At 46.5% G+C, this 21,994-nt stretch overlaps 1 protein-coding gene, 1 non-coding gene and 1 pseudogene across 5 annotated transcripts in view; 1 reads left to right on the top strand and 2 right to left on the bottom strand.

The window, feature by feature from the left end:
* Nucleotides 1–3,889: 3,889 nt before the first annotated feature.
* LOC123754714 (U6 spliceosomal RNA) lies at nt 3,890–4,001 on the bottom strand. Its single transcript, XR_006772420.2, has one exon. It is a non-coding gene; the product is annotated as a U6 spliceosomal RNA (small nuclear RNA).
* Nucleotides 4,002–5,955: 1,954 nt separating this feature from the next.
* Nucleotides 5,956–6,074, bottom strand: LOC123754712 (5S ribosomal RNA; annotated as a pseudogene).
* A 3,911-nt stretch (nt 6,075–9,985) lies between these two features.
* The window catches only part of LOC123754680 (SH3 domain-binding protein 1), a 151,481-nt gene continuing 139,472 nt past the window's right edge, over nt 9,986–21,994 (top strand). For 2 of the 4 annotated variants that reach the window (XM_069326248.1, XM_069326249.1), the window contains exon 1: nt 9,986–10,295. Coding sequence is in view for 2 of the 4 variants with exons in the window: in XM_069326246.1 (XP_069182347.1) it covers nt 10,237–10,295 (59 nt within the window). In the remaining 2 variants the exon portion in view is untranslated. The remainder of the gene's footprint in view (nt 10,296–21,994) is intronic. The other 2 variants (XM_069326246.1, XM_069326247.1) reach the window with 2 other exon arrangements.

Raw genomic sequence — 21,994 nt, 5'->3', positions numbered from 1 at the left:
ATAAGTAGCTGCCTCACCTCACTGCCTTACTGTTACATAGCCTTCATAGAAGGCATGGTGCCTTCTTTTGATAATTACTTGTTCCACACCCAAATTGTATAACAGGAAGAGGTCTTGGACCCCTACTTCCCTCTCTCTTTTTTAATAATCTGTATAGTCATAATTATAGCTTTAAGTATTCAATGAATAAAGTTTTTGACATTTTTACCCTTCTCCTTACCTAACATCATTTGTGCAGCATATTTTTATTTTATGTCTCACCCAGATTTAATTTCAAAATAAAACCAAACTAAATAAATTAGAAATGGGTATGTATAGCTAAGGTACACCCTTACTACTAGGTGAACAGGGGCATTTGGTGATAGTAAATGATCCCATCAGGCAGGGCTCATCACCTTCTCTCATATTTCATGTTCACCAGTGTTTATTTACTTAATAACTACGGATATAATATCTTGCTATTATAAAACTAATTCTACTATCATCAAACACATATTTACTTCAAGTTTCAAGCAGAGAATGCATATATAACTAACACAAAGGACTCCTCTTCACTAGATTCACCAGCTATAATATTTTGGTCATGTTCCAATATCATAAATCGATCCCAGTGTTATGTAGTAGAGAAAAAATTACTTATATCCAGTTTACGTAAAGCTACGATTGGTCGAAACCACACTTAAATCCCGGAATGAACTTACGAAGGTTTTTCCACTTAGGGTAGCTACTTAAATACGGACGTAGCCGCCACGAAGGCGCTAAGAGGGAAAACGTTCTTAGCTAAGAGGAAAAACCTTCGTAAGTACCTTCCTGAATCCAGCCCCAGGACTGTAGAAAATGAAAGTTGTGTCATCAGCAAATAAGATTGGTTTGAGGTGTTGAGAGGCATTTGGAAGGTCATTAATGTAGATGAGAAAGAGGAGAGGGCCAAGTATGCTGCCCTGTGGAACACCGATGTTTATAGGTAGTGTCGGAGAAATGGAATTATTCACAGAAACATACTGGAGCCTGTCAGTAAGGTAGGACTGAAGGTATTGCAGGGAGTAACCTCTGACTCCATAATGATGTAATTTAAGAAGAAGGTTTTGGTGGTTGACAGTGTCAAAAGCCTTACGTAAGTCCACAAATATCCCAACAGGGAACTCATTTTTATCAAGAGCTGCATGTATCAAGTTAATCATACTAATAAGTGCATTGTTAGTGTTTTTATTGGGTCAGAAATCATATTGGCAAGAGCTAAGTATATTGAGTTTGGCTAGATAAGAGTAAAGCTGCTTGTAGATTAGCTTTTCAAATATTTTCTGATCAGGGGAAAAAAAGACACCGACAGTATGGGGGGCTTATTTATTATGTAGTAGAAGTACAAGTAAATTAATTTCTGCAGAACGTGTAAATGAGGCGGCTATAAATAAGACTTAACAAATGTAACATGTCCATGTCTAACTGAGTACAACCAATCAACTTAAAATGTACACCCGTAGTAAAATAAGAGTATGCTTATAGCCTAGTACATAATTGCAAATAATAGCAGGGGGGGGGGCGAAGTGAGGCAACCCTAAACGCAAGCTGAAGAGAAAAGAACTAAATATTTGGTGTTACTCAGGGCAGCAAAATTGGCCCTCTCCTCTTTCTCATCTACATTAATGACCTTCCAAATGCCTCCCAACACCTCAAACCAATTCTATTTGCTGACGACACAACCTTCATTTACTCCAGTCCTGACCCCCTTGCTCTAAATGCCACAGTAAATACTGAGCTAAATAAAGTCCATCTTTGGCTAACTGCCAAGAAACTCACCCTTAACATTGACAAAACTTTCTATATTCAGTTTGGCAATAAATCCTCTAATCAAATAAATCCCAAAATAAACAATACCCAAATTTGTAACAAATTAGATGGCAAATTCCTTGGCGTTCTCATTGTCCAGAAGCTGAATTTCCAGGGACATATTCTAAATATATCAAAAAAAGTTTCAAAAACTGTTGGCATTCTTTCTAAGATCAGATATTATGTACCCCGCCCTGCCCTGGTGACTCTATTACTCCCTCATCTATCCATATCTCAACTATGGTATTTGTGCTTGGGGTTCTACTACCCAAAATCATTTACGTCCTCTAATTACTCAACACAAAGCTGCTATTAGGACAATATCTAACTCTGGCCCTAGACTCGGTACCCCTACTCAAATCTCTGAATATGTTAGATATTAAGTCACTGCGCATTCTCTCATGTGTATTATACATATATAAAACGCTGAACTGTAATGCCAATCCTGACCTCAAACGCTTCATTGAAGGTTGTAACTGAACCCATGAGCACCACACCAGAAATAAATACAGTTTTGATATTCCAAGAGTACGACTTAATCAAACTAGAAATGCTCTACAAATCAAGGGACCCAGAATGTGGAATGACCTTCCCAACCATGTTAAAGACTGTACCTCTCTCAACCAGTTTAAGATAAAAACGAAGCACTACCTAATAAATTCCCTGTAACCTACCTTACCCCTCTATTGTCAACCCATGTCTGTTTTTTTTTAACAACGCTATTTTCGACCTAATTGTATTTGTGCTGCTTTTTCAGCCATGTTCCCCCTTTTTTATCTTTATTTTTATTTGTTCTCAACGCATTTTATTCTTTATACTCAATTAGTATTAAGCTTTAGTCATTAATGTTTTTCATGCCTTACCACTAGTCTCCGTGGTGTAGTGGTAAGACACTCGCCTGGCGTTCCGCGAGCGCTATGTCATGGGTTCGTATCCTGGCCGGAGAGGATTTACTGGGCGCAATTCCTTAACTGTAGCCTCTGTTTAACGCAACAGTAAAATGTGTACTTGGATGAAAAAACGATTCTTCGCTGCGGGGATCGTATTCCAGGGACTTGCCCGAAACGCTACGCGTACTAGTGGCTGTACAAGAATGTAACAGCTCTTGTATATGTCTCAAAAAAAAAAAAAAACGCTTTGCGTAATAGTAGCTTTAGGCATTGTATGTACTAGCTCTATTTATAAATTGATCAATCTTTGTAAAATCTCTTGTATGTGTGTACCTTACCTAAATAAACATTTATTTATTTATTTATTTTAAATAAATATATAACAAAGTAATAAATATAACGCCACCAGTCAACATGAAAAGCAGCAAGGAGTCGTCTGGGATTCGGCCTGAAGTCGTCCTGACGCCAACTGGAGATCATCTTGTAATCATCCTGGAACAGGAAAGCGCCAACAAGGAGGCATCGTGCAGGCATCCAGAAGTCGTCTTGTAACAATACTAAGTCATCTTGCAGGCAATCGCAAACATTCGCTACTACAGGAAGACCTGCGCAAGCTGGAGGAAAGGTCTAGAAGAAGGGCTGCTAAAGTTCAACTCAGGAAAGTGTAAAGTAAAGAAATTAGGCGAAGGGAGCAGGAAGCTGAACGCAAGGTACCACCTGGGAGGTAAAAATCCTGCAAGAGCCAAATAGAGAGAAAGACCTGGGGGATGATATCACACCGAGCCTGTCCCCATAGGCCCCAATCAAAGAACCAACAGTGTCAGACTGGTCAACACAAGCCAGCCAGCATAGCACTCGCTACCATAAAGAAAGTAACGAGCTGACTGTAATAACTTAGTTGCTGGTAAGGCTACTGCCGAAACAGCTGTAGCACAAAGAAATAACACTAGCCGTAAATATGAGTTTGAATAAATATATGAATATAGTAAATAACTAACGGCGCACAGGGAGAACCGCGGCAGAAGTAGTATGTCCAACTGTAAGCAAAATTGCTCAAAATAAGACTGGATTAAACTGACAATTAAGAATAGCCGAATTTAATGCATGCAATTGTGTAAAAACCAATATTACGAATTTGCAAAGTTAATACAGCACAAAGCTTAGGCTGGGAGAAAAATGTGTAACGCACGCTTCACGATTTTGTGTGTCATCCTTGTGCAAGGCCATGCTAATCTTCTCTGCATCGATCCAATTTTAGAATATGTACTGCCGAAGCGAGAGAAGAATAAGTGGTCATAATATAATGCACAATATAGAATATATGATAAGTTAAAATTGCGAAAGTAATAGGACGAAATAACCAGAAGAAAAATGACCAACCCCAACCCGAATGCACTGTAAACTAGCATATCTTAGCTGAAATTAACTTAATGACTCAATGGCAATAAGCAATAGTTTAATACAAATCCGAATTGAAAGTCCAATAATATAATAAATTAAACATGAAGCTTACGCAATGCGTAAATTGCGGCAATAAATCGCCGTGTTAAATACAACTCATGTGCAAATCCAAATATCAAATTTATAGGCATGAGGCTTGGGCAATGCTATAAATTGCAGAATATTAATACAAATCATAACTGAAAGTCTAACAATATAATAAATTATATTTTTATGAATAATCATAAATAAATAATGTAAATAATAAATAATTATAAATCACCAAAACGGGGGCAGGCTGCACGACGACAGGGCGTCAAAGCCTAAGTTAGTAGAATAACTGAGACAGGGAGGGGAGGGGCAGCCTCCTCCCGAATGCACTTCGAATAATAGCCCCCGTCTGAGGAAAACGTGCCCCAGAACGTAACTCGCTGGGACGTTCGACTCGCGTTCACTAAAATGTGAAAATACAAATCATAATTGCGAGTCCAAATAATAGAAATTTATAGGCATGAGGCTTAAGTAATGCTACGAATTGCAGTAAAATTTGCAGCGTAATGAAACAAATCATAACTGACAGTCTAAAATGTAATAAATTATATATTTATAAATGATCACAAATAAATAATAAATAACAGCAACAATTATAAGTCGCCCATGCGGCAGACTGCACGGTGACAGGGCGTCGAAGCTTAGATGGTAGGACTGAGGCAGTGAGGGGGGCGGGGGGTGGTGGCAGGCCTCCTCCCAAATGCGTTGCAAATAATAGCCACCTACTGGAGAAAAACCCATGCCCCAGAACATAACTCTCTGGGGCACCCCCCCTTCAAGGTCGACTGCAACGCCTGCTTCTGGACACCGACATCTGAGCCGTCAACGGGAGGGACATCACCTGCTGGCACCGTCGGCTGCGACGTCGACGTCGGAAACCTGAACCTGTGACACTTACAGCTAGAACGAATCTTACCTGACCGGCAGCCGGGACGACTGCAGGACGTCCCAGCCAGTAGGAAGGACCCAGACCACACCCGCAGACAGCATGCCAGGGGAACCCAGTGGCTTAGCCCCTTAGAAACCTCCGGGCTACACCAGTCATACGAAGCGCTGAAAACTTGCAACGGAGAAGAGCCCATACATCCGGGCTACACCGGGCAGACCAACATCTGGTACACTGCAACCGAGGAAGCCATGGAAAACCGTGCTACAGCGATGAGACGAAACGTCTGGGAACTAACGTGCCGGGCTACACCGGCCAGACGAAAACGTCTGGGAACAAACGTGCTGGGCTACACCGGCCAGACGAGACGTCTGGGAACAAACATACCGGGCTACACTGGGCAGGCAGACGCCTGGCAACTAACAGCTAGGAGGCGCCGAACTTCCGGGCTACATCAATCAGACGAAACATCTGGGAACAAACGTGCCAGGCTACACTGGGTAGGTAAGCACCTATAGGAACTACCGGCTAGGAGGCGCCGTACTTCCGGGCTACACCGGCAGACAAACGTCTGGTACACTGCAACCAAAGAAACTACAGGAGACCCGGTTACACCGGTCAGACGAAACGTCTGGGAACAAACATGCTGGGCTACACTGGGCAGGCAAGCGCCTGGGAACTACCGACTAGGGGGGCGCCAGACTTCCGGGATACACCGGGCAGGGAGTAAGGGAGACCAAGCGCTCTGGGGGGAGACCATCACCTAACAACGTGCCAGGGCCCGGAGGGCCGACGCCAAGGGCGAGGGACACGTGGCCACCTGGCCCCCAAGGCCTGCCGCTCACGGCTACAAAACATTATGGCCAACAGCAATTGGTGTTCCCAGTTGGTCACCCATCCAAGTACTAACCAAACCCAACGTTGCTTAACTTCACTGATCTGACAAGAAGCAGAGTTCTCGACGTGCTATGGCCGTTGGCGGGATGACGGCAGCCCGCTGGCGTAAGGGAGCCGGGCGCCCCAGGCCCCCCAGGCATAGCGCCTAGGGGCCACTGAAAGCCCGGCCACGTGGGGCACCACCACCTGGGGCAAAGCGACCGGCGGGTTGACGCCAGCCTGCGGGCGTAAGGGCGCCGGACGCCTTCCAGGGCACGCCAGGGCCCCCTAGGGACAACGTCTAGGGCAGAGACCACAGAAAACCCGGCCACGAGGGGCACCACCACGTGGGGCGATGCCACCGGCGGGGTGACGCCAGCCTGTGGCGTAAGGAAGCCGGGCACCCTCCAGGACGCGTCAGGGCCCTTAGGGTTTGCGGCCCAGAGAAGGCAAGAAAACAGGCCAGGCCCGACAACGCAAAGCACACCAGGCACGCCTGAGCACGCCCTGGCTCACAGAGTCACCCCCAAACAGGGGGGGGGGGAGTTTGAAACCTAGGGCGAGGGCAACGCCCCCGCAAGGCGCGACGCCGGCCCACGTGGTAAAGGAACCTGCCAGCCACCTGAAAACATAACGGGAAAACCCAGAACCGGGGCCCTAGGGGCAGCCTAGGGCAAGCAAGCCTCTGCATGCCTGGCCATAGAAACTGAAGTGGCCCCCAGCCTGGACCATAGAACCAGCAGAAGTACGGGTAGACTCTCGGTTAAGCCCAACCTGGACGCCGAGGCAGCCCCTAGGGCAAGGAAGCCTCAGGGGCCTGCCCACCGGGAGCACCATCACCAGGCATGGGCATCTCCATCCCGTGGGCGTGAGGGAAGCCCCCCACATGCGGGCACGCCCGGGCGCGGCACGAAGGCAGGCCAAGCCCCACCCCAGGGAATGCCGCGTCGCTAATCCACATGGCTTAGCGCCCAAGAGGGACAGGAAGGAAGCGAGACACAACCCTGGGCAAGCGCTCCACGGAGCGCCATGCCATGTGGGCGACGCCGACCGAGGCTTGGGCCCCTAGGGTCGGGCCCTAGGGGCACAGGACCACTGTAACCTGGCCACGTGGCATCGCCGCCAAGGACGACGCCAGGCCACTCGTAGGGAGCACGAACCATGGCCCCTGGGGACATGCCTAGGGGACACAACAGACCGGGCTCCAGAATGCACGCCTGGGAGGACATGAAGGAGAAATGTGGATGTTCACCTTCAAAAAGTAAATACAGTAACTCAGCATGTTTCCATACCCTTACTCAACAAAATATTCACATCAAGTAATGATTAATTCAAGTTAGACATCAATTTGAAGGAATTTAATAAAAGCACAAGCAACTCATGCCACCGCTTTTCTACAAAAAGCTGTGGCCATTTTTGACAATGTTGGCAAAATTGAGATAGGTCTGTAATTGTTGACATCAGTGAGATCACCACATTTGTGGAGTGGGGTTACTCTCGCATTTTTTAGAATATCCGGAAAGGTTTGGACTTCAAGTGATTTGTTGAAGAGCAATGCAATGGCAGGAGCTAGAAATCTGGAGGCTTTTTCTTTGAATGTCCTGACTTCCAGAACAAACGTGTGTCTTGCTTCCCGACCGTCCCTCGCGGTCATTTGTCCCCCAATAGAATTCTTGTTGAATCGGATACTTTTGATATCGTTCGCTTTATGCATTTCAGTTCTCATGTTGGCGTCCTTAGTGATATTTAGCGCCCTATGATTATCCTGCACATTTAATGGTGCTACATATAGCCTTAACGGCTTGTGCCTTCTTTTGATAATTACTTACTCGTTCTCGATGCACAATCAAGAATTCAGGGTTCAAATAAAGGGCGGGACAAATGGTTGGGCACTTTTCAAAAATCAAATCAAATCAAATATTTATTCAGGTAAAGTACATACATACATACAAGGTGAGATACAAAACGTTGGTGTATTTATAGATAGAGCTAGTACATACAATGCCTAAAGCCACTATTACGCAAAGCGTTTCGGGCAGGAAAAACACTAAGACTAAAACTTAATTCTAATTGAGATTAAATAATAAATTGTGTTGAGAAATAAAAAAATAAAAAAAGGGGGAACATGGCAGAAAAAATAGCAAAAATACAAATTGGTCAACAAACAGCATTGTTTAAAATAGAAGACATGGGTTGACATTTTGGGGGTGAGGTAGGTTACATTGAGTTAATTAGGTAGCACTTAGTTTTTATCTTAAACTGGTTGGGAGAGGTACAGTCTTTAACATAATTGGGAAGGTCATTCCACATTCTGGGTCCCTTGATTTGTAAAGCATTTCTAGTTTGATTAAGTCGTACTCTTGGAATATCAAATAGGTATTTGTTTCTGGTGTGGTGCTCATGGGATCTGTTACAATCTTCTAGGAAGCTTTTAAGGTCAGGATTGATATTACAGTTCAGCGTTATATATATATAAAATACACATGAGAGGATGTGCAGTTTTTTTTTAGTTTAGTTCATTTATTATGCACCCCATACCCATCTTGTGGGCGGTAGTGGAAAGGGTTACAGAGGCACATAATTGGCTCAGGGACTGAACCCCACAATTCATTTAGCTAAGCAAGTTACAATCTTGATGAGCTAGTTACAAAATTCAGTATAAGTCGTCACATCAACAATATGGGTTCGAGATCGACCACAAGTACAGTTTCTAAATTAAGCAACTGACATATGTGGAGAGCTAGTGTCACAATTGATATGTTTGTCCTGCACACCGCCCCCCATCCAGTGGGCAGCGGTGTGTTACAATCACTCTTAGTTACTACCTACAGTTAGCAAACTGGGGATATTTGGCTAAAATTTCTGGTAGCAGATCATTTTGAACCAGAAATTTTAACCAAATATCCCCAGTTTGCTAACTGTAGGTAGTAACTAAGATTGATTGTAACCTAGCTAGCTATCCACCGCTGCCCACTGGATGGGGGCGGTGTTCAGTGACTTAATATCTAACATAGTCATATTATTATATGAATATTATTCATATTAATAATGTGCAGTGACTTAATATCTAACATATTCAGAGATTTGAGTAAGGGTACCGAGTGATGTCTGGGGCCAGAGTTAGATATTGTCCTAATAGCAGCTTTGTGTTGAGTAATTAGAGGACGTAAATGATTTTAGGTAGTAGAACCCCAAGCACAAATACCATAGCACAAGTTCCTTTCACCTGATACATCTGTTCACCTAGCACTAAGCAGGGTACTCAGGAGCTAGTCAGCTTGTTGTGGGGTTGCATCGTGGGCGGGGTCCGTAATTCGATCTTTTGGGGGGGGGGGGACATCCATATAAGCCTAACGTGTATGAATACACTCTGGCTGCCTGTCCCCCGACACAATGAATTATTATTATATTATACACTGGATACTTGTCCCCCTGACACACCGAATCAGTTATAGCTGCATGTAGGCCTAACGTATAATTGACTTATATCAGCTTAATCAAATAACAAAAATAAAAAAATAAAAACAAATATGGATTAATGCAGCTGCAGGTATTCGCCATGTAGGAATGGGTCAATCAAGAAATGAGTGTTGAAAGATAATAAAGAAGCGGGAGGGATTGGGATTGAAGGATTGGGCCTTCATCGCAAACAAGAAGAAACCACACGAGGAATTACAGAGACCCTGGGCGCCCCTCCTGGCGACGCCCCTTCATCTCCTTGCTCATGAAACTCATAATATCCTCTCTCTCCTTAACCCATCATCGCAGCTTTAAACGGATATAATTAAAGGATAACTTATTTCATTATTCATTTATTTTATTTCAATTTTGTAATGTGTATTTGATCATGTGGGTTGAGGGGGTAATTAGTGTTTGAATATGGCGCCATAATTACTGTCTGGGCACTCCCTTCCCGGACATTCCTAAAGCTGAGTTTTGATTGGCTGCCTCCGCCTCCTCCTGGCCAATCACAACCTCGCATTACCTATTGACATTTATTTTCCACATCTTATTAAATTTAGAGGAAACAATGGGCAGTAAATAGGGACCGGGGAGGCCATAGGAGAGGAGAGGAGGGGTATAAGAGGGTGGCGGAGGAGGGAGGGAGAAGGCGGCCTCCCCCGAGGTAAACACACGCCAGTCCTGCTCGGGTGATGGCCCAGGCTGCTCCCTCCGCCTCCACACTCCCTCATTTTGGCCCTCTCAGGCACCAGTTCCTGCCCCGATGGTCTGCCAGGTGGTGTGAGACCACTCCACCCACACACCATGAACTTCGGCAGGCAGTTGAAGCGGGTCAAGCAGCAGGCGGACCATCTGTTCCTGCGGTGAGTCACGACCCAGCCCCTCTCTCTCTCTCTCTCTCCCACTCTCTACGTATCTCTCTCTCTCTACCTCTCTCTTCGTCTCTCTCTCTCTCTACCTCTCTCTCCGTATCACACTCTCTACCTCTCCGTCTCTCTATATCTCCGTATCTTTCTCTATCTCTTATCTCTCAACCTATCTCTTCCTCTCCATCTTTTCTTCTCCCTCTGCATATCCCTATCCATCTATCACTCCATCTATCTCGCTGTCTGTGTCTCTACCCTGCTCTATATCTATCTCATTCACTATGGCTCAATCTAATCTTACCTACTCTCTTTCCCATCTTCCATTCTTTCTCAAGAAACACTCACATTAAATTTTTCTCCATCTTTCTCACTCTTGTCTTTCCTCTCTGGTCTTTATTTTCTCTCTTTATTTCTCTTTCTCCATTTTCACTATTCTCTCTCCTGTACAACATAGTGTGTATACACCTCCCTCTTCCACTATTCCTTCCTTTCCTTATCCTTGCCTTGTCCTTCTCTACTTCCCTTCCTCCTCTTTCCCTTCCCTGTTTCTCATTCTTCTCTTCTCTGCCATTTCTGTTCTTCCTCTTCTCCTTCACCACTTGCCTTCCTCTCTCTCTCTCCCTCCTGGTATCTCTCCTGCCTTAGCTACAGTGGTCTCTCAAGAGCCGTCACTGGTGTCACTGTACGGGTCTCGGTGTTGAAGGTTGTGACGAGTGGTGTAGTTCCATCACCTGTGTTACGTGACGCTCCGTGACGGGTGGGGCCTCGCCTAACTCGGCCTACGTGGTAGGCTGGAAGGAGGTAGTTAGTGTGGTGCGGGGCGACGACGACCCCTGACCCCAGGACGCTTCATTAGCTTTACTGAGTGAACTATCAGCCGCGAGCTGTGTTCATACTGAGCCTGAAACACAGCACGTGTTAGTGGCTTTGTCTGAATGAATGTACCACCTAATTATCAAAATTTATAGTGTGACAGCTGTGGTGGTTGGCAGTGTGACAGCTGTGGTGGCTGGCAGTGTGACAGCGGTGGTGGTTGGCAGTGTGACAGCGGTGGTGGTTGGCAGTGTGACAGCGGTGGTGGTTGGCAGTGTGACAGCGGTGGTGGTTGGCAGTGTGACAGCGGTGGTGGTTGGCAGTGTGACAGCGGTGGTGGCTGGCAGTGTGACAGCGGTGGTGGCTGGCAGTGTGACAGCGGTGGTGGCTGGCAGTGTGACAGCGGTGGTGGCTGGCAGTGTGACAGCTGTGGTGGTTGGCAGTGTGACAGCTGTGGTGGTTGGCAGTGTGACAGCGGTGGTGGCTGGCAGTGTGACAGCGGTGGTGGCTGGCAGTGTGACAGCGGTGGTGGTTGGCAGTGTGACAGCTGTGGTGGTTGGCAGTGTGACAGCTGTGGTGGTTGGCAGTGTGACAGCGGTGGTGGCTGGCAGTGTGACAGCTGTGGTGGTTGGCAGTGTGACAGCTGTGGTGGTTGGCAGTGTGACAGCTGTGGTGGTTGGCAGTGTGACAGCTGTGGTGGTTGGCAGTGTGACAGTGGTGGTGGCTGGCAGTGTGACATTGACGGTGGTGGCTGGCAGTGTGACATTGACGGTGGTGGCTGGCAGTGTGACATTGACGGTGGTGGCTGGCAGTGTGACATTGACGGTGGTGGCTGGCAGTGTGACATTGACGGTGGTGGCTGGCAGTGTGACAGCGGTGGTGGTGGCTGGCAGTGTGACAGCGGTGGTGGTGGCTGGCAGTGTGACAGCGGTGGTGGTGGCTGGCAGTGTGACAGCGGTGGTGGTGGCTGGCAGTGTGACAGCGGTGGTGGTGGCTGGCAGTGTGACAGCGGTGGTGGTGGCTGGCAGTGTGACAGCGGTGGTGGTGGCTGGCAGTGTGACAGCGGTGGTGGTGGCTGGCAGTGTGACAGCGGTGGTGGTGGCTGGCAGTGTGACAGCGGTGGTGGTGGCTGGCAGTGTGACAGCGGTGGTGGTGGCTGGCAGTGTGACAGCAGTGGTGGCTGGCAGTGTGACATTGACGGTGGTGGCTGGCAGTGTGACAGCGGTGGTGGTGGCTGGCAGTGTGACAGCGGTGGTGGTGGCTGGCAGTGTGACAGCGGTGGTGGTGGCTGGCAGTGTGACAGCGGTGGTGGTGGCTGGCAGTGTGACAGCGGTGGTGGTGGCTGGCAGTGTGACAGCGGTGGTGGTGGCTGGCAGTGTGACAGCGGTGGTGGTGGCTGGCAGTGTGACAGCGGTGGTGGTGGCTGGCAGTGTGACAGCGGTGGTGGTGGCTGGCAGTGTGACAGCGGTGGTGGTGGCTGGCAGTGTGACAGCGGTGGTGGTGGCTGGCAGTGTGACAGCGGTGGTGGTGGCTGGCAGTGTGACAGCGGTGGTGGTGGCTGGCAGTGTGACAGCGGTGGTGGTGGCTGGCAGTGTGACAGCGGTGGTGGTGGCTGGCAGTGTGACAGCGGTGGTGGTGGCTGGCAGTGTGACAGCGGTGGTGGTGGCTGGCAGTGTGACAGCGGTGGTGGTGGCTGGCAGTGTGACAGCGGTGGTGGTGGCTGGCAGTGTGACAGCGGTGGTGGTGGCTGGCAGTGTGACAGCGGTGGTGGCTGGCAGTGTGACATTGACGGTGGTGGCTGGCAGTGTGACAGCGGTGGTGGCTGGCAGTGTGACAGCGGTGGGGGTGGCTGGCAGTGTGACAGCGGTGGGGGTGGCTGGCAGTGTGACAGCGGTGGTGGTGGCTGGCAGTGTGACATTGACGGTGGTGGCTGGCAGTGTGACATTGACGGTGGTGGCTGGCAGTGTGACATTGACGGTGGTGGCTGGCAGTGTGACATTGACGGTGGTGGCTGGCAGTGTGACATTGACGGTGGTGGCTGGCAGTGTGACATTGACGGTGGTGGCTGGCAGTGTGACATTGACGGTGGTGGCTGGCAGTGTGACATTGACGGTGGTGGCTGGCAGTGTGACATTGACGGTGGTGGCTGGCAGTGTGACATTGACGGTGGTGGCTGGCAGTGTGACATTGACGGTGGTGGCTGGCAGTGTGACATTGACGGTGGTGGCTGGCAGTGTGACATTGACGGTGGTGGCTGGCAGTGTGACATTGACGGTGGTGGCTGGCAGTGTGACATTGACGGTGGTGGCTGGCAGTGTGACATTGACGGTGGTGGCTGGCAGTGTGACATTGACGGTGGTGGCTGGCAGTGTGACATTGACGGTGGTGGCTGGCAGTGTGACATTGACGGTGGTGGCTGGCAGTGTGACATTGACGGTGGTGGCTGGCAGTGTGACATTGACGGTGGTGGCTGGCAGTGTGACATTGACGGTGGTGGCTGGCAGTGTGACATTGACGGTGGTGGCTGGCAGTGTGACATTGACGGTGGTGGCTGGCAGTGTGACAGCGGTGGTGGCTGGCAGTGTGACAGCGGTGGTGGCTGGCAGTGTGACATTGACGGTGGTGGCTGGCAGTGTGACATTGACGGTGGTGGCTGGCAGTGTGACATTGACGGTGGTGGCTGGCAGTGTGACATTGACGGTGGTGGCTGGCAGTGTGACAGCGGTGGTGGTGGCTGGCAGTGTGACAGCGGTGGTGGTGGCTGGCAGTGTGACAGCGGTGGTGGTGGCTGGCAGCGTGACAGCGGTGGTGGTGGCTGGCAGCGTGACAGCGGTGGTGGCTGGCAGCGTGACAGCGGTGGTGGCTGGCAGCGTGACAGCGGTGGTGGCTGGCAGCGTGACAGCGGTGGTGGCTGGCAGCGTGACAGCGGTGGTGGCTGGCAGTGTGACAGTGGTGGTGGCTGGCAGCGTGACAGCGGTGGTGGTGGCTGGCAGTGTGACAGCGGTGGTGGTGGCTGGCAGTGTGACAGCGGTGGTGGCTGGCAGTGTGACAGCGGTGGTCAAGGTACCTAGGGAATTAAGCAACTGTTGTGGATTGCATCCTGGGGAATGTCAGTTGCTAGTCTTGGGGATGCCTCGATAAACCAAATTATACCCTTCCTGTCCTCGACTATATAAATAAAAACACAAACTTTGAAAAACATTACTTGAAATCTAAGACAAAAGTTCAATGTGGCTTCATAAGAACAATGACAAGAGCTGACTTCCTGTCCCAAACAATAGAACCATTAGTGGAGTTTCTCATTATTGTTATAACTATAGGCCTGTGCTCCAGAGATGAAGTGGCTCTGGGGAAAATGTACTCACTAAGTGTGTGAGAACTTTGAGTTCTTCTGTTTTAAAGTGACTGACAATTAAGCTGGTGAGAAAAAAATGGAAAGATAAACACTAACATCAGTTGCACCATTGGTGAAATACCACATTCAGTGAAGGGAGTGTGTGGTTGCCAGATGGATTTAATAGGTGTCAATGAATTATGGCAGTGTGTGAAGAATTGAATAAGACGTAAAGACTGGAATAGATATTTTTAACATGAAACTGGAGATATCATTCGGAAAAAGGTTTTGGCCTGCCACATTTGTTAAGAAAAGTTGTTTAGCAGTGCAAAGAATAGACTGCAAAATATCTTGGTAATAATGAGAAGGATCTTGTTTGAAATATGAGTCTGTTACCAGTAAAGCTTTAACAAAAGACTTTAGCCCAGTTGCACAAACATCATGCATAATAAAAATGTTTGAAAGAGCGATTAGGACTCAAATCTCCAGTTTTGTGGGAAAACAATGAACTTCTCAACCCAGATCAACATGGATTTAGAGCAGTAAGATTTTTTCTTTCACAATTATTAAACCACTATGACAAAATCATGGAAGCATTAGAAGAAAAATAAAATGCATATGTTGTATATAGACTTTGCAAAGGCACTTGATAATTGTGACCATGGAGTCACATTTAGTCCATAAAATGAGGTCAGTAAGAATAATGGGTAAAGTAGTGTGTTGGAGTTTTAAGTTTATATCACACAAGAATGCAGAGACTCAAAGTCAAGTCAAAGTGCAGTGAAAAGTTCTGTAGCCAAGGGCACAGTCCTTGCACCACTGCTCTCTCATTCTTATATCAGATATAATATAGACAAAAATACTAGTCACATCTTCAAGGCATCATTTGTAGACAACGCAAAAATCAGCATTTTTGCTTGGCGGTCTTTCCGTCACTTTCTCATTGAAGGTCTTCGTTGATTTTGGACCAGATTGTTTTGTTCTTACCGTAAAAATTTGTTTATCAGCATGAAAATTTCCTCTGTAGAAAAAACTGAAAACTATAAGCTGATATTAATGAAGTCTTTGAAGGAAGTGGAAAACATTGTTTAACAGTGATAAAAATCATAAATACTCATACTCCACCCAATTAAAACAGAAACAAGCATCATTTAGTGGGCCAGCCAGAGGCTTAGGGCCCGCAAGGGAATATCCCTGCCAAAAAAAACAAAAACGTGTTAAGTTCCAAGTACAGTACTGTACAGTACTTTGGTACAGTGGGAATGATGAACAAAATGAAGAGTACAAGATACAATCAGACCTACTCATAGAAGGAAAACAACATATAAATGATATGGGAATTATGATCTCTGATGACCTGATATTTAGTGAACATAACCAAGCAAATATAGTGTTAGCTAAGAAAATGAGAAGATGGATAATGAGAATGGTCAAATCAAGGGATTCCACAGCAATGTTAATACTTAACTATTTAATTATTTTGTGCTGTCCCATCTTTAGTATGGCTTGGTATTCACTTTACCTTTCAGAGCAGGAGAGATTTCTGAAATAGTGGGAATACAGAGAGCATATACAGCACCCATAGACACGATGAAGCACCTATATTATTGGGATCATCTTGGTACCTTTAAAATGTACTTTGGAAAGGAGACAAGAGAAGTATCAAATAAAATACCCCTGTATACAGTACAATACATAAAAGATACATGAAGGCCAGGTCCCAAATTTGCTCAGTATACTAACAACATACTGGAGCAAAAGATACGGAAGAAAATGCAGAATAGAACCAGTGAGGATAGAGTTGCCATAGGAGGCACAATTAGAGAGCACTATGAACACCAGAAGTCTTGTGGGCTACTGATACCCATGCTACCTCTAGGTGGCTTAATCTTCATCAATCAGTTAGAGGCCCATGGCTGTTCAATACTCTCAGAGCAAGCATTAGAAATATTGCCGGAACAAAGGTAGACTTCTTCAAGTGGCAATTAGATAAGTTCTACAGTATCTTGAGGTTATCTGGAGATGATTTCGGGGCTCAGCGTCCCAGTCCTCGACCAGCCCTCCTTTTTGTTACACACCCCCAGGAAGTAGCCCTTAGCAGCTTTCTAATTCCCAGGTACCTATTTACTGCTAGGTGAACAGGTGCATTAGGGTGAAAGAGAGACTGCCCATTTGTTTCCGCCTCCACCGGGGATCAAACCCGGAACCTCACGACTATGAATACCGAGCGCTGTCCACTGAGCTGTCAGGCTCCTGCAAGAAGTGTTGGACCAACTGAGTTGTGGTTAATATGTGGGCCTGTGGGTCGCTCCATGCAATAGCTTGTTGGACTAAGTTATCACAAGTAGAGACTGGCCCCAGGCTGGGCTCTGGTGAATAGAATTTACTAAATCCTCTCCAGGTATGCTCCAGGTATACCAGGACTATGATTTAGGACTGCAAGTGATGGAAGAGAAAATAGAATTTGGGATGTACAGTGGAACCTCGATTGTTTAAACTATCAAGATTTATTATTTTTTTTATACTCTATCACAAAATTTGTGGGAGTATTTTTACTGCAAATTGTATATTATTATTGTATGGTATAACTGGTGCATTTAGAATATTAAAATAATAAAATAATAAAATGCTTACAATATTTACCAGAATTAAACCGAGGGCCATATGTCTAGTGGTCTCAGCAGGGACAGTAAGGAAGCTGGTGGTTTCTCAGAGTTCTTTCCCCACAACTCCTAAGGATTTTTTTCTAAACTGAATTTTAACTTGAAGTACTGTACTTGTCTTGGTATTCATGACTTTGGCAAATAGGCACTTCCATGGGTTTGTAACCTTATCGGTGAAAAGCCTCTTCTTCTATACTATATTATGGCATGTTGAGCTCAAAGCTGTTGCCCCTTCCATGCATTACATTTGACCATTAAAGAAGTGGTCTGTATTAATATCTTCTAATTTGTTCACTATTTTCAAGGCCTCAATGAGATCAGCCATGTCATATCTGGTTGCTTGAGCAGCTATGTGGGAGCCTGAACTTTGCCCTGCTGGTTTATCCATTGAGCAGTGTTTGACTTCGGATGCAGTTCTGGTATCTTCGGAGCTGCCTCTTTCGTCGCTCTCGCGATTGCTGGGTTCATTCTCTGGTGTCCTTGCACCGGTTGCTGCATCTCCTGCTACCTCTTCGGGTTTTTGGGGTTCGGTGTCATGGCGCCTTCTCTCCCCCTCACTTAATATGTTCACGGACACCCCATCTCTTGGTTGGGTCTTTGTGACCAGCGCTCGCCAAGCAGGCCAGGGGCATTGGGTGCCATCCTTCCTTTGAGTTCATAGCACGGTGTGACTGTTTGCGGCTGTGTTGCAGGCGCTGTGATGGATCCGGCTTCCTTGGGGCTTGGTGATCCGGCTCCACTTGGACTGCTCTGGTTTGGCTGGATTCATATCGAGGATGAGTGGCTCTCCTGGCTCCATGGTGCCTGACCCAGCCTTGGTTTCAGGCACTGCTTGCTCAGTGTCCAAGTTCGGGCAGTTTTTCCACGGCTCTGCCTCTTTCAGCAGGTTGGGCCAATGAGGTACCTTGTTGGTTTGCAATACTGCTGGTGATCAGGTTCGCCAATTATATGGGTGATCAGGTGGCTTCTTTGATGGTGACCCATGTTCGGTCTTCTTCCTAGTGACAGTATAAAGTTTCTTGGCGGTCTTTCCGTCACTTTCTCATTGAAGGTCTATGTTGATTTTGGACCAGGTTGTTTTGTCCTCTCTCTCTCGGCTTTTTCTGGATTTGTATCTCATGCATAATACTGTCGCTTATTATCGCGCGGTGTTGGCGGCGCCGCTGCAGCATGTGTTCGGGGTGGATGTTACTTCCACTCCGTTCCGTAAGCTTTCACATGCATTCTTACTCTTCCGGCCTCCTCATGCATCACCTGAGCCTTCTTGGTCTTTAGACCGTGTTTTTTCTTTTCTTTCTTCTCACTTTGTTGTGGAACCTTCGGTTAGAGATTGCTTTTGGATGGCCTTGGTCTCTGGGGTTCGGGTTGAGGAGCTTCATGCTCTCCTCCAATGCAGGGGGTTCTGTTTGTTTGGTCCTGTTGGTTGTTTTGTTCATTTGCAATCTTCTTATGTCGAAGAATGAGATGGCTGGCTTCTAGAGGGGGGCCTGTTGGTTGTGAATGCTTGGTTGGGTAGGCCAGGGGTGCATCACGTGTTGTGTCCGGTAGTGGCTTTACGCCGCTACCTGCAGGCCACTGGTTCTGTGATGGTGGATGCTCTTTGGGTAGATCCGGTTTTCCTGGTTCCCTATTCCAGGGGTCCTGTGTCTCAGGTTGTCCACAGTGTCATAAAGTCCAGCCTGCATTCTACCCATGCCCATGACGTTTGGAAGTACAGTGGTACCTCAGTTTTCGTATTTAATCTGTTTCCAGAGATGGTACGAAAGCCAAAAATACAAAAACCGAAACATTTTCCCGTAATTGAAATGAATTTCCCATAATTGAATGTAAATTTAATTAATCCATTCCACACCATCAAATATATTAAAAAAAAAATTACATTTTATACTGAATAAGACTCTTAGATACCTTACATTTATTGAGGACTTGTTGGTATGTGGAAGTCTGTGAGGAAGGGGGAAGGAGGAGAGGTGTTAGTGTTTGGAAGGGGAGTCCCCTTCCATTATAATAGCAGTGATGACATTCTTGAGGTACTGTCTCTCTTATGTTTTGCAGGCATACCACTAGGACCTGGTTGTGGCTCACTGCTTGCTTGTCTTACTAAGAATCTGTCCATAGACACTTGTTTTCCCTATGTTTTAACACTTGTCTGTAGTGAGACATTACATTGTCTCACTATGAATGATCTCTTGTTTTTTCTCTATGTCATCCTCTCAACTATTTTCTGAGGTTGAACATTACCACTGACTTTTTTGGAACCCATGGCATGATATATAATAAGAACTTTTATGTTCAGAAACCAAAAAAAAAAAGGAGGAAAAAAAAAAAAAAAAAACTTCACAAAGAATTCAAACGCGATCATCACTAACCACTGCACCGTTCACCTGGTTTTGGCAAAAACTTTATAGTGCAGTTGTTAAGGACATTTTTGTTGTGTTTATAAATGTTCAGGTAAAGTTAATGTCAAAATGTTTCCACACTCGACCTTTTTCATTTAAAAACAGTGATGAAAACATTAAAAAACATTCAAATATAGCCCAATTAAAAAATAGCACAACTCTCAGAGCGCCTTATTGCACTTTGTGCAGTGGCTAGGCGGGAGACACTGGTACACTGAAAGCCACCCGCTCGGTGGACCCGTACATGTACAGTATAAACGAACTCCGAAAACCGAGGCAAGCAACGAGTACCATATCAAATTTTTCAAAGAAATTGAGTACAAGAATAAAAAAATATGAAATCAGGGGCATCCAAAAACCGAGGTTCCACTGTATGCTGCTCTCGCAACGGTTTTTGGAATTGTCTTAGGTAGACATTCAGACGCAGGAGTTTGAGATCGAACGGTATCCTGGCCATCAGGTATCTTGTGAACGTTCTGGTTCCTTCCCGGCTGTGTGTGGCTTTGGGCCGTCTGTCGCGGCCATTTGTCGCGGCCATCTGTCTCGGCTGTCTGTCTCTTCGTCTTGAGACATGCGGTTCTGCCGCCTCCTGGGAAAGTTCCTCCTTTTACTTATCTTTGGGTTATTAGCTTCAGGGAACCGACGGGGCTCCCCACAGAAAACCAGCATTGAACGTAATGAACCTCCATTTTCTGGGCGAGTCCCTGAGGCTCCCTGACACGCTCCCTTCCTCCATTTTTTTTTCGTTCAAGAACTGGAGTGGTGGGCTGCTTGTTTGGTATCTTTCTAGGTTAGTTATTTTGATATTTTTGGATGTAGATTGCACAGTTTAAGCAGTCAGTGGTCTGTTTTGATTCGATTACCTTTCTGGGTCCTTCCCCAGTCGATGCAAATTATGACATATTTTTAATGAAGGCCATTGCCATTGCTCCCTGTGCCTCTCTGGGGGGGACCAGGTTCTGGCTCGTGGTTTCCTGTAGGCATAAGATGTCGTGTGACTGATGACCCCAAACTAATATAGCACAAATCAGTTCAATTAGCTTCAGGGAGCCGACGGGACTCGTCCAGAAAATGGTTTTTCATTAAATTTAACCCCTTGTTCTTTGACATGGTGCATATTTTATATGTTCAACCAAGAACTTACCATTTTAGGATGACAGGTTGCAACAAAGATATGGAAGTGTACAATAGTTTCAGGGTAGAGTAGAGGCGCCATAAATACAGAGCAGACTATACGAATATCAGAGGCCAATAACTGTTCAACCTTCTTCCCGCAAGTACTGTACTGTATAACAAATATTGCCAGAAGAGAAGGTTGAAATTTCTGATACGGAATTAGACTGGTTAATATAGGAAGTGCCAAATTAGCCACTCTGAGATGGATGTGTGGGCTTGCAGGCCACTACCACCACCAACCTTTCTCATCAAGTTTCACCTAATGTGTGTCCCCCTGTTAGGCCGTGGTGGTAGAGACTCTGGCAACTGATCACAGATCAGTCACGGGTAATCCCTTCAACACGGTACAGACGCATTACTATCCAAAGACTCCCCTCTATTAGTTTAATCATATAATTTCTCCAAGTCCATAAATGCAATACACGTTGATATAATTATTCTATTTTTTAAATTAGAGGACACAGGAGCAGAAGTTTTCTAGGGGGGGGGGGGGGGTTTAAGGTCCTATTATATACAAGATGATTTGACAAAGCTCATATTCTGCTTGTTAAAACTATATGTATAGTTTTGTTAGGCTGTACAGTATTAGGTTAGGTTTCATTAGTCTCTACTGGCTTAGGTTAGGTTGATTTGGATAAGGTTGGGATGGTCTAGGTTGGGATGGTCTAGGTTGGGATGGTCTAGGTTGGCATGGTCTAGGTTGGGATGGTCTAGGTTAGGATGGTCTAGGTTGGGATGGTCTAGGTTGGGATGGTCTAGGGTGGGATGGTCTAGGTTGGGATGGTCTAGGTTGGCATGGTCTAGGTTGGGATGGTCTAGGTTGGGATGGGCTAGGTTGGGAGGGGCTAGGTTGGGAGGGGCTAGGTTGGGAGGGGCTAGGTTGGGAGGGGCTAGGTTGGGATAGTATAGGTTGGGATAGTATAGGTTGGGATGGGTTTGGTTGGGATGGGTTTGGTTAGGATGGTCTAAGTTGGGATGGGTTTGGTTGGGATGGGTTTGGTTGGGATGGGTTTGGTTGGGATGGGTTTGGTTGGGATGGTCTAGGTTGGGATGGGTTTGGTTGGGATGGTCTAGGTTGGGATGGGCTAGGTTGGGATGGGCTAGGTTGGGATGGGCTAGGTTGGGATGGGCTAGGTTGGGATGGGCTAGGTTGGGATGGGCTAGGTTAGGATGGGCTAGATTGGGTTGCATTTAGGTTAGGCTGGGTGAAGTTAGGTAGGTCGGCAAACAGTCGTGTGTACGATGTGACTTGCATTAATTTCCTAACTCTTGTTTACAAACAAAGTGCTCTCTTTCCTGTTGTTTCTTTAC

The sequence above is a fragment of the Procambarus clarkii genome, chromosome 18, assembly GCF_040958095.1.
Source record: "Procambarus clarkii isolate CNS0578487 chromosome 18, FALCON_Pclarkii_2.0, whole genome shotgun sequence".
Taxonomy (NCBI): domain Eukaryota; kingdom Metazoa; phylum Arthropoda; class Malacostraca; order Decapoda; family Cambaridae; genus Procambarus; species Procambarus clarkii.
The sequence above is the reverse complement of the archived record's forward strand: the minus strand, read 5'-3'. Positions and strand labels throughout refer to the sequence as shown.